This window comes from Oncorhynchus keta, chromosome 2, assembly GCF_023373465.1.
Source record: "Oncorhynchus keta strain PuntledgeMale-10-30-2019 chromosome 2, Oket_V2, whole genome shotgun sequence".
Classification (NCBI taxonomy): Eukaryota; Metazoa; Chordata; class Actinopteri; order Salmoniformes; family Salmonidae; genus Oncorhynchus; species Oncorhynchus keta.
Genome location: NC_068422.1, coordinates 13,294,335 through 13,306,614, shown reverse-complemented (window position 1 = coordinate 13,306,614; position 12,280 = coordinate 13,294,335). Strand labels below are relative to the sequence as shown.

At 43.9% G+C, this 12,280-nt stretch overlaps 1 protein-coding gene across 1 annotated transcript; it reads right to left on the bottom strand.

The window, feature by feature from the left end:
- Window positions 1–525: 525 nt before the first annotated feature.
- LOC118396979 (aquaporin-8) lies at window positions 526–11,962 on the bottom strand. The gene is made up of 5 exons (XM_035791362.2): window positions 11,600–11,962; window positions 10,898–11,024; window positions 1,553–1,767; window positions 1,128–1,262; window positions 526–905 (listed from the first exon to the last, which is right to left on the bottom strand). The coding sequence occupies exons 1-5, from the start codon at window positions 11,875–11,877 to the stop codon at window positions 863–865; spliced, it is 798 nt and encodes a 265-aa protein (XP_035647255.1). The 5' UTR covers window positions 11,878–11,962; the 3' UTR covers window positions 526–862.
- Between the last annotated feature and the right edge of the window lie 318 nt (window positions 11,963–12,280).

Below are 12,280 nucleotides of genomic sequence, written 5' to 3'. Positions count from 1 at the left end.
TCTTCACTGTTCTTCTACAATGTATAAAATAGTCAAAATAAAGAAAAACCCTTGAATGAATAGATGTGTCCAAACTTTTGACTGGTCCTGTGTATTTTATGTTTGAGACAATGTTAATGTCAGGGATGCATGGCAAATGTGAAAACATAAAAATAAAAAAAATAGTTATTTTGTCAATAAATCTTGTCAATTTATGCTCTTTTGCACACCAGTATCACTACTTGCACATCATCATCTGCTCATCTATCACTCCCGTGTTAATCTGCTAAATTGTAATAACTTTGCTACTGTGGCCTATTGATTGCCTTACCTCCTCACGACATTTGCACACACTGTATATAGACTTTATTATTTTTCTATTATGTTATTGACTGTACGCTTGTTTATTCCATGTGTTGTTGTTTGTGTCGCACTGCTTTGCTTTATCTTGGCCAGGCCGCAGTTGTAAATGATAACTACTAGCTCACCTGGTTAAATAAAGGTGAAATAAAAAAATACAAAATAATTTATGCATGCCAGTTGAAGTATGATTTAGAATTTATTTAATCAGTCAGTGAGTTCAATGCGTCTGTTCAGTTCAAAAAGTTATTACACCACATATAGTGTAATAAAATAGTAAAAACGATTCATGTTTTCCATTAAAGACCTTTGAACCAAACATAAACAATGATTGACGGGTTGAATGGCCAGACGTGACCATAGGTTTGAATGTACTGTACTTATGCAAATTGTTTTTGTTATACAGTACAGTTCAAAACAATATGACGTGTACGACAAGATGTGAAATACAAAAGTTCTGCAAGCTATAAAGGGAAATACAATATTTTGGAAGACAATGCCCTGTGTCTCCAAGATAACACTTTTACTTCAGAACAAGACGTGTCTTCTGGTCTCCAAACAACAACCTGTGTACAAAAATAGGAATTCAATGATAGTAAACAATACATGAATTATAATGCGATGACGCAATACTCTCCTACTGACTGTATAGAGTATGATGTATGACAGGCTGAAACAGTCTGGAAATACTGTGCCATTTTATTACCTCTAAGGTCACAATCTATGGTAGCAGGGTAATACTATCTATAAATAGGTGAGTAATGAAGGCTAGGTGTGCTGTATCCTACCTGACCAAGCTGCCAGTGATAAGGGCCCCTGCAACCGGTCCCACCCAGTAGATCCAGTGGTACTCCCAGTAGTTAGCCATCACTGCAGGACCAAACGCCCGCGCTGGGTTCATACACCCTCCAGACACTGACCCGCTAAAAGACCAATGGGACAAACACATCTGGTTTCTATATTGGTCGAACAATGCATTACATCAGATCAATACACGTAGTTAGTAGAATGAATGGTTATCAGACAGGCAGTGATGTCATCAGGCAGGCAGTGATGTCAATGTCAATGTTCTCTTTATTTCTGCTGTGTCATTTCTTGTTATTTTCGATAATGGCAAAGCAGGAATAGTATTGAACCTGTTCTGCCGTGAACCCTTGTCATTTCAATACACCGTCTACCATGACAGGTCTCCATAGATTTGCTCAGCCCTTACCCAGCCAGTATATTAGCAGTCACAGTGAGCCCAATGCAAAGTGGGGCCAGTGGGGTACGGGTCCTGCCGTTGACGGCCCCCATACAGACCACAAGGGACAGGAAGAGGGTCATGACCATCTCTGCTACAGCGGCACTGCCGATGTTGCCACTGGTTTTAACCACGTTGAATGCTCCCCCTGCTGCACTGTCATAGCTGATGATGGAGTAAACTGCCTGTGGAATATCACAACATCTGTACGATTAGATTGGGTTTTTATTGTTTTTTATTAGGATTAGATTGTGGTTTTATTGGGATTAGATTGGGATTAGATTGAGATTCTATTGGGATTAGACTGGGGGTTAATTGAGATTATATTGGGGTTTTATTGGGATTAAATTAGGGTTTTATTGGGATTGTATTGGGGTTTTATTGGTATTTTATTGGGATTAAATTGGGAATCTATTGGGATTCGACTGGAGTTTTATTGAGATTATATTGGGGTTTTATTGGGATTATATTGGGGTTTTATTGGGGTTTTATTGGGATTATATTGGGATTACATTGGGATTATATTGCCATTTATTAATGTTCTTTGTTTGGATCCAAATGCTTGTGATTTTTTTTAGACCTATTCTAATATCCAAGCTATTGACATTTTGATACCATGAAAACAGCATATGGAGACTGGTTCTCACATAAATTTGTTTGCTATCATTCGAATCAGTTTGATAGTTTGTTACATTGCGTTATGGTAACTTGGTCTAGTTGGTTACATATTGCCAAACGTCAAATTAACTCAAATGCGTAGACCACGCAAAACTATGTGTGATGCAAGTGATTTGTTTAATGAACGAACATTCTCATGTTAAATACATCTATGATCATATGGAGCAACACTTGTGTGTACCTATCGTCATATTGCACTTGCTTTGCAACATGCGGTAGGAAATAACACAATAGTCGCTCTGTAATAACTGCAAGGTGCTGTTAAAAGGGGAGACTGGGGGCGGTTCTCTCATCATGGGTTGGTTGAATACGGGAGACTGGGGGCGGTTCTCTCATCATGGGTTGGTTGAATACGGGAGACTGGGGGCTGGTTCTCTAATCATGGGTTGGTTGAATACGGGAGACTGGGGGCGGTTCTCTCATCATGGGTTGGTTGAATACGGGAGACTGGGGGCGGTTCTCTCATCATGGGTTGGTTGAATACGGGAGACTGGGGGCGGTTCTCTCATCATGGGTTGGTTGAATACGGGAGACTGGGGGCGGTTCTCTCATCATGGGTTGGTTGAATACGGGAGACTGGGGGCTGGTTCTCTCATCATGGGTTGGTTGAATACGGGAGACTGGGGCTGGTTCTCTAATCATGGGTTGGTTGAATACCGGAGACTGGGGCTGGTTCTCTCATCATGGGTTGTTTGAATACAGGAGACTGGGGCTGGTTCTCTCATCATGGGTTGGTTGAAGTAGGGAGACTGGAGCTGGTTCTCTCAACATGGGTTGGTTGAAATGGGATGATGGTCTGGTTCTCATCATGGGTTTGTTGAAGTGGGGAGACTGGGGCTGGTTCTCTCATCATTGGTTGGTTGAATACGGTAGACTGGGGCTGGTTCTTATCATGGGTTGGTTGAATACGGGAGACTGGGGCTGGTTCTCTCATCATGGTTTGGTTGAATACGGGAGACAGGGGCTGGTTCTCTCATCATGGGTTGGTTGAATACGGGAGACGGGCTGGTTCTCTCATCATGGGTTGGTTGTAGACTGGGACGGGCTGGTTCTCTCTTGGTTGTCACGGGAGACTGGGGCTGGTTCTCTAATCATGGGTTGGTTGTAATATCATGGGTTGGTTGTATACGGGAGACTGGGGCTGGTTCTCTAATCATGGGTTGGTTGAATACGGGAGACGGGCTGGTTCTCTCATCATGGGTTGGTTGTATACGGGAGACTGGGGCTGGTTCTCTAATCATGGGTTGGTTGTATACGGGAGACGGGCTGGTTCTCTAATCATGGGTTGGTTGAATACGGGAGACTGGGGCTGGTTCTCTAATCATGGGTTGGTTGAATACGGGAGACGGGCTGGTTCTCTCATCATGGGTTGGTTGAATACGGGAGACTGGGGCTGGTTCTCTAATCATGGGTTGGTTGTATACGGGAGACGGGCTGGTTCTCTCATCATGGGTTGGTTGTATACGGGAGACGGGCTGGTTCTCTCACTGGGGCTGGTTCTCTCATCATGGGTTGGTTGAATACGGGAGACAGGGGCTGGTTCTCTCATCATGGGTTGGTTGAATACGGGAGACTGGGGCTGGTTCTCTCATCATGGGTTGGTTGTATACGGGAGACGGGCTGGTTCTCTCATCATGGGTTGGTTAAATAGGGGAGACTGGGGCTGGTTCTCTCATCATGGGTTGGTTGAATATGGGAGACAGGGGCTGGTTCTCATCATGGGTTGGTTGAATACGGGAGACTGGGGCTGGTTCTCTCTTCACTGTTTGGTTGAAGTTAGGATACTGGGGCTGGTTCTCTCATCATGGGTTGGTTGTCACAGTATTTAGCCTATTTCTCCCAATCTGGAGTGTGCTGTGTAGCCTAGTAATTTTAAGGTTAATATGTGCAACTTCTTTGCAAGAGGTCATCCATCTTGACAATTTCTAGCAGCATCTCTAAACATTGACGAGCAGGGGTTGTGTGTTTTAATATTGTAAACCCACGAGGATATGAACACATAACTAAACACTTTCCTGTTATTGGATTTTCAACAATGCAGAACTAGTTGGTTTTTTTAAACTTAAGTTTACAATTTTAATTGACAAAATTAAGGCGAATGTACCTGGTTGCACAGCCGTAGGCCAAGATAATTGCGGACAAACACTTCTTGTAGCCATCATTGAACGCACCATTCTACTGGCAATTTGTCCCACTCTTCAGCAGCAAAATGTTCTAATTCTTCAATGTTTGATGGGTGCCCTCCACCAACATCTAGAATCTTCACTGGACACTCCAGAACAGTCCAGCATTTCTTCTTGCACCATTCCTTGGGGCTCCTGCGTGGCGCAGCGGTCTAAGGCACTGCATCTCAGTTCTAGATGTGTCACCCTGGTTCAAATCACAGGCCTTAATTGGAAGCCCCATAGGGCAGTGCACAATTGGCCCAGTGTTGTCCGGTGTTGGCTGTCATTGTAAATAATAATTTGTTCTTAACAGACTTGCCTAGTTAAATCAGATATTATAATAATACTTATGATATGTGTTTGGGGCCTTGTCCTGCTGGAAGACCCACAACATTCAATGGAGACACTGGGTTGAACATTGGGCTATAATAAACCTTGATAATCTGCTGATTTCATGAAGCCTTGTGCACGTTTAAGGGAATCACTTTATTCTGTACAGGCTTCCTTCTTTTCATTCTGTAATTTATGTTAGCCACAGTTGGACTTCAATCAAGTTTTTGTGACGTCTCAAGGGTTATCAAAGGAAATTGGAAGCACCTTAATTTGGTGCGTCATAGCAAAGGGGGTGAATACTTATGTAAATGGTTATTTCTGAATTTCATTTTCAATAAAATTGCCACAATGTCTAAAACATGTTTTCACTTTGTCATTATAGGATATTGTGTGAGATGGGTGAGTAAACATATATATTTAATTGATTTTGAAAACAAGTCTTGGTATTCTCATTGTTTCAATTTTAGGAGTAGGCTATCTGTGAACAATGAATTGATATTGTTGAAAAGGGGAAAGGGAGAGCTGTAGCCTATTTCAAACTGATTTCTAAATTGTTGCTTGGACAAGACATGGAAATTAGGATCATAGGCAGGGGCAAAACTTTGGTTGGGGGGGGGGGATAACCTGGCGGGGGGTCTGTGTAGGACTTTATTTGACCATCTAAAGCTCATTTCCTGCATTTCTACACAATCCAATATGTTGTGTCTATTTAGAACAAAAGTAAGCACCAATGCCCACAGTCATCAAGCTAGGTTAGAGATCATTATTAAACATGTTTGAGTGATTGATTGTCCATATTAAGACAACCTCTGCTGAGGAGTATGTATGTCTGTAATAAAGCCCTACTGTGGGGCTCACACCTCATTCTGATTGGCTGGGCTTGCGTCCCCAGTGGGTGGGCCTGCGTCCCCAGTGAGTGGGCCTATGCCCTCCCAGGCCCCACCTATGGCTGCGCCCCTGTCCAGTCATGTGAAATCCATAGATTAGGGCCTAATGTATTTATTGAAATTAACTTATTTCCCTTCATGAACTGTAACTCAGCCAAATCTTTTGTTCAGTATAATTCATGTCATAGGCCTCATAGTACTGTAGAGCTCTTTTTACTTGCACACAATATGTCCCTAAGGGTCCAACACCCTGCAGCGTCCCAACCCAACACAGCCCACTCAGCTTTAGGATCTTAGTGAAACATTCATTATTGGTTTTCGGGTGTGTTAGGCCAAGGCCAGAGTGACAACCCACAGGACGGCAAGTGCCAGGACTGAGCAGCCCAGCAGCTAGGGATTGCCTTAATAGATATCTCCTCTGACGTGGGCATGTTTTCAAAACAGAATCCTTTTGTCGTACTGAATTCCATATAAGCTATCCAGACCTTATGAAAGTTGCCCAGTATACCATTAATCTAGTAATACATCAAATCTAGTGATACATAACTTGACATTTCTACCATCCATTGTGACATTGTGGGAGGATAACCAACCTTCTAAATAATGGCAATGCATTTCTTAGCTGCGATAAATGCTTGATTACACAGTTTCTTCTGATAACAATCTCAAGTATCAACATTTCCAAGCAAACATAAACAGGGAGAAGGGAGAATCTGTAGACATGCTGAGATAAAAGAACATACTTTGCCAGGATTCAGCCAGCCTTTACAAGACCATAACATATTGAAACATGTCCCCTTTTGTGTTTTACCCGTGCAGCAGAGGAATTACATTTCTGAGTGCATGTAATTCAGTTTCACTGGAATATAGTATGTCCTATGGATGGTGTTAAACTGAAGTAATTAATGTCTGAGATTATAAGAACATGACATGGCATTCAAACACATCTGTATCCATTCATCATCAATTACATCAGGTCTTTCTCACATTTTTGTTTGACATGTTTTGTGTCATACAGTTTGGAAATCAAGTTTTGGATGTTTGTCAGACTGCCTTAAAATAGTTTCAATCTTTGAAGTATCTGGCTTGTCCACGTTTTCTGCACAGAGAGAATAAAGTGTTGCATCTGCAAAAATTCACCACAGCTCCATCATTGGTCTTCCCTGGCTGCCTGACCCCATTTCTCAGCCTTGACGTACAGGTCATGCTCCAACAGGCGACCAAGCTCAGTGCGTGTAGCGTAGTACATCAAGATGTCATCAATATACACTACTACACCCTGCCCGTGCAGGTCCCTGAAAATCTCGTCTACAAAGGCTTGGAAGACTGATGTCGCATTCATCAACCCGTACGGCATGACGAGATACTCATAGTGCCCAGAGCTGGTACTGAAAGCCGTATTCCAGTCGTCTCCCTCTCGGATACGCGCTCCTGAGATCTAGTTTGCTGAAGAAGTGCGCCCTGTGCATTTTTAATTTACCTTTATTTAACCAGGCAAGTCAGTTAAGAACAGATTCTTATTTTCAATGACGGCCTAGGAACAGTGGGTTAACTGCCTGTTCAGGGGCAGAACAACAGATTTGTACCTTGTCAGCTAGGGGGTTTGAACTTGCAACCTTCCGGTTTCTAGTCCAACACTCTAACCACTAGGCTACCCTGCCACCCCGCATTGACTCTATTGCTGTAGCTATGAGCGGTAGCGGGTAACTATACCTCACAGTGATCTGATTCAGACCCTGATAGTCAATACACGCAGACCCTTCTTCTTCTTCACAAAAAATAAACTTGAGGAGGCGGGTGAAGTGGAGGAGCGAATGTACCCCTGACGCAGGGATTTGGAGACATATGTTTCCATAGCCTCCATCTCTGCCTGTGAGAGGGGATACACATGACTCTTGGGATTCCCAGAATCCTCGATTCCCAGAGGAACCAACATGGCACTGACCGGCAGTGTGACCTCTGCAGCCACAGACGGTGCACGAGTGGGAACCCCCTCCGGTCTCCCTGCGCACTGCCCCTCCCAGCTCCAGAGGTATCGGAGAGGGGGTGCGGGAGGATGGACCTACCAGACCCAGATCTGGACGTCCGCGAGTAGCCAGCAGGTTGTCCAGCCAGCTGGTCGAAAGTGAGGGTGGTGTCTCTGCAGCTCCCAACAGACGTCCTTGCGCAGACTGCAACAATACTGTTTGATCAGGGCGCTGTCGTTCCATCCCGTGTTGGCAGCCAGGGTCCTAAACTCCAGGGCAAACTCCAGGGCGAACTCCTGGGCGCTCCTCGTCTCCTGCCTCAGATGGTAGAGGCGTTCACTCACCGCTCTCCCCTCGGGCGGGTGGTCGAAGACTTCCCGGAAACGGCGGGTGAACTCCTCAAACTGGTCCAACGCCGCATCTCCCTCTCTCCACACAGTGTTAGCCCATTCCAGGGCTCTCCTGGTGAGGCACGAGATGAGGGCAGACACCCTCTCACGGTACGATAGAGCCAGGTGGACGGTGGCCAGATAAAGGTTCAACTGCAAAGGTTCAACTGTCCTCCCGTCGTACTCCTGGGGTAAGGAGAGACGGATTCAACTTGGTTCAGGCTGGAAAGGAGCGCTCAAGGGAGACCCCGGTTGGGCTGGTGGAGGTGCTGGAAAAACTCCCTGTCTCTCCCAGCAGTCCATAGTTTTGACAACGCGATCCATGGCGGTGCTAAGTTGGCAAAGCATTGCTGCATGCTCCTGGAAGCTCTCCTCCATCTCAATGGCCGGGGTATACTCTCCTGCTGACTCCATAGTGTGGTCAGAGATTCTGTAATGTGGTGCGTGCTGGTGGCAGGGAAGTCAGGTGCAGGAGAATGAACTTGGTAAAAACGGAGCTGTTTAATAAACATTCAAAAAACCTCAGAAAACCAAAGTATACAAAAATAACATAATAGGGTGCAAAACCCATCGCACACCAGAACAAATAGCACACCTACATACAACAAACAATCTCTGACAAGGACGTGAGGGAAAACAGAGAGTTAAATACACAACATGTAATGAATGGTATTGGAACCAGGTGTGTAGGAAGACAAGACAAAACCAATGGAAAATGAAAAACGGATCAATGATAGCTAGAAGGTTGGTGACGTCGACCGCCGAACACCACCCAAACCAGGAGAGGGGCCGACTTCGGCGGAAGTCGTGACACTAAGATAGACTGCTGTCCTTTAGCTACTGTAAGTATACTCATCAATTCAAGTTGGAACTTTGGTCATTCACTGAATATACTGCAAAATTCACCTGAGCTCTGTAGACTTGTCTTACCTGGCTGTCTGACACCTGCTCGGACACGTGTCACCATCTGATCCTGCTAAGACAATATGAGAATAGTGTTGTGTACTGACTGTGCACCAGTTAGTACACGGCAGGGTAGCCTAGTGGTTAGTGTGTTGGACTAGTAACTGAAAGGTTGCAAGTTCAAATCCCAGAGCTGACAAGGTACAAATCTGTCGTTCTGCCCCTGAACAGGCAGTTAACCCACTGATCCTAGGCCGTCAATGTTCTTAACTGACTTGCCAAGTTAAATAAAGGTTAAAAAAAATGTAGGGCAGTTTATTACTGTGTTTATGTGAAAAGTAGGGGATTAGCTAGGGAAACTGACAGATCAATAACTAATTACATTGCTATACTGACTAAGAAAAACTCACATTGCACTGAAAAAACATCAGAATATCGGTCTTCAATCGTTTGGCTGCTAGTTTCATCATTTGATTCAGGTCGAGTCTGATTGAGGCAAAAAGAATAGCTAACGTTAGCCAACATTTGGCCAGCTCTCTCTCTAACGATACATCAACTGGCGAAAGCTAGCCAAGTTAATTTACTTCTGTTGAAACAGGACAAATCTAAGGCTACAAAACATTTCCAGACACACAACAGCTGTTAGATAATAATAGTAACCACCTCATATCGCTATCTGCCAGATAACTAGAGTCTAGAGCTGACCTGGTTGTGGTTAGTTAGCTACTAGCTAGCTAATTGATTCACCTCAGTCGAGAGGGGATGAAACATTATCTAACGTTACATGTCAGTTACACTAGTTAATATCTCAGCACTGGAAACAACCACTAGTTAACTTTTTTTCCCACAAGGTTAAACAGCAGTTACATCAGTCAACTAAAGAGTAGACAGTTTTGCCCTGCTTGCTTTAACAACTCTGAGAAAAAGCTCAACACACTGACAGCAGCTGCCTCTGTTCAACTCTCCAGTCAGCCTTCCAGAAGCTTTGCCTTTCACAGATCCTGTCTGCACGATCCTAAATCCAACCGACTGAAATCTCCAAAAAGCCTACCCGACCACTCTGAGGCATCCGCAAAGGTCCTAAAGAATTGCATTATTTGGTATCACATTGCAATGATAGGGGGGGGGGGGGCACAAAAGTGCAATTTCAGAATGTAGGGGGGACATGACCCCCCTGTCCAAAGTGAAAGTAGCCTTTATGCTAAATTGGGAGTGATTATATAACAAATTCTACCTACAAAGTTTAAGCTGTTGGATTGTGTTATGAATATTGTTCTATCAAAATCAATATGACTATTTCTAAGAATGTAGGCTAAATGTCTTCATTTCCAACGGACAGTGTGTTTAATGAATAATAAATCCAATAGGAGGAGGCCAATTTCTTCCCCAAGACCTATCTGACTAATCTCCACTCCATGGTGAAGGAAGTTTCTGATTAACTCCACCTTTCTTTGTTTTTTCTGAAATCCATACTTTTTCAAAAACTGTTTAGGAAATACCACCGACTTGTTGAGATTCAATTGGCACATGCTCATTTACGCTGAGTTGCCATTGTAGAGCAACACCTGCTTTCTTGTTTAAAATAGGTTCTCATGATATAGATATACCGTTGTTGAGAAATATACACAGTAAGAAGTGTGACAACCAGTCCCAGTCTCCCCTGCAGCTCCACAGGATGTGCTCATAAATGCACTGCTACTCACAAAATATTTCAGACCTATCAAGTTTTGACATTGCGTCAAACAAACAACACTGCAGGCCTCTGGTTATTTTCAATCTGTTTGGCCCTTACTGCATTCTCACCTGCAGTGAAGCACACCACATACAAATGGAATCAGACAGACTGTACTTTTGAGCGAACCACAGCGGTTGTTTGGTGTGCACTGCGGTTCATATTTACTCCTGTCCAAAAAAAACGAATTTAGGGGGTAATCACTCCAGAGTAAAAAAAATCCCCCGCTCTAAACAAACTTGATGTGAAAAGCCCCCTTACCTTTGCCAATCCAGCCCCAGTCATCCCCCCCACTATCTGTGAGAGTATATATGGCCCCAGTAGGATGACGTCCAGTCCTCCACTGACGCACACACTCACAGACACAGCTGGGTTGAAGTGGCCACCACTGGATTCAGACAGAATAACATGTTTAGTACTTGCTACTGATACTCATGCATTAGGAAAATCACACTGATAAAAGAGATTAATATACTTGTTATAACTACAGCCCTACCGATATGTTTTTTTGTGGTCCGATACTGATTCCGATTATTTGGGGGGGAGAAAACTTACTAAACTTACATAAATATGCGATATATGTGCCGATATACTGTTTTACAGCGGGGAATTAAAAAGTGTAATTTTCCACACTGAATTATCATAAATTGGCATCCAAAAGAGTAATTGTCCAATAAATATGCTTCAAATGTTGATTTCATACATTGTAACAATAATGACACATCATAAGAATGGCCACAAGTGTTCAGATCAGCATGAGATTCCCTTTTCATCCTATTTATTGAATATTGGTTATTGGTTGAGTTATTGCTGATACTGATAAAGCAGTAAAAGGGCCAATATCAGCCGATAATACCGATATATTGGTCAGACTCTAGTTATAGTAAATCTCAAGTTATGAGAACATGACAAAAACATTCTGACCTCAGAGTGAGATGTTACCAGGTGCCAGCATGTCCTTACCTGATCTCTCCCAGTACAGCGATAACAATCGCCAGTGCCAGCCCATGAGCCAGAGCGGGCTGGATGCTCCCTGGAACGCCAGCATTCTCAATAACAGACCCACATCCCACGAAGATGAAGAGAGTGCATCCTAACATCTCAGCCAAGCACGGCTGGATAAATCTCTCAAAGGTGGTGACTATTTTCCTGGAGTTGACTACCCCTGAACCTGGCCCTGAGTCCCCAGTGTCAGTCCCCGCCACGGTGAAGAGCTCTGTCTTTGACTCTATCACAGACATATTGCTGACTACTGCTGCTCAGTGTGTCACTTACACCTGCTCTGTCAACTGGTCAGCCAGAGTGTGACACATGCACTGATAAGAGTGCAGACAGGACCGTCACATTAGGGTGGTCTCGGGAAATGCGTGGGAGAATCGCCACAACGCCACCTCCCTTTGCTATGATAGCATGTTTTGGCACACATTCCCATATGTCCATAGTATTTAGCTGTAGCGGAAGTGGCTATTGTAGTGCATGACAGACTGATGATGGAATGCCTTACCAGTCCTCCGTGCTATACAATGTGTGAAATACATTTTTTGGAGCTCCCTTGTCCCCATACTCCATAGTAGTTGCTACACCAGATTGCCTTGTGATCCCAGATGTCAGGGCACCTTTAGGGAGATATGGTGTGAACTCAGG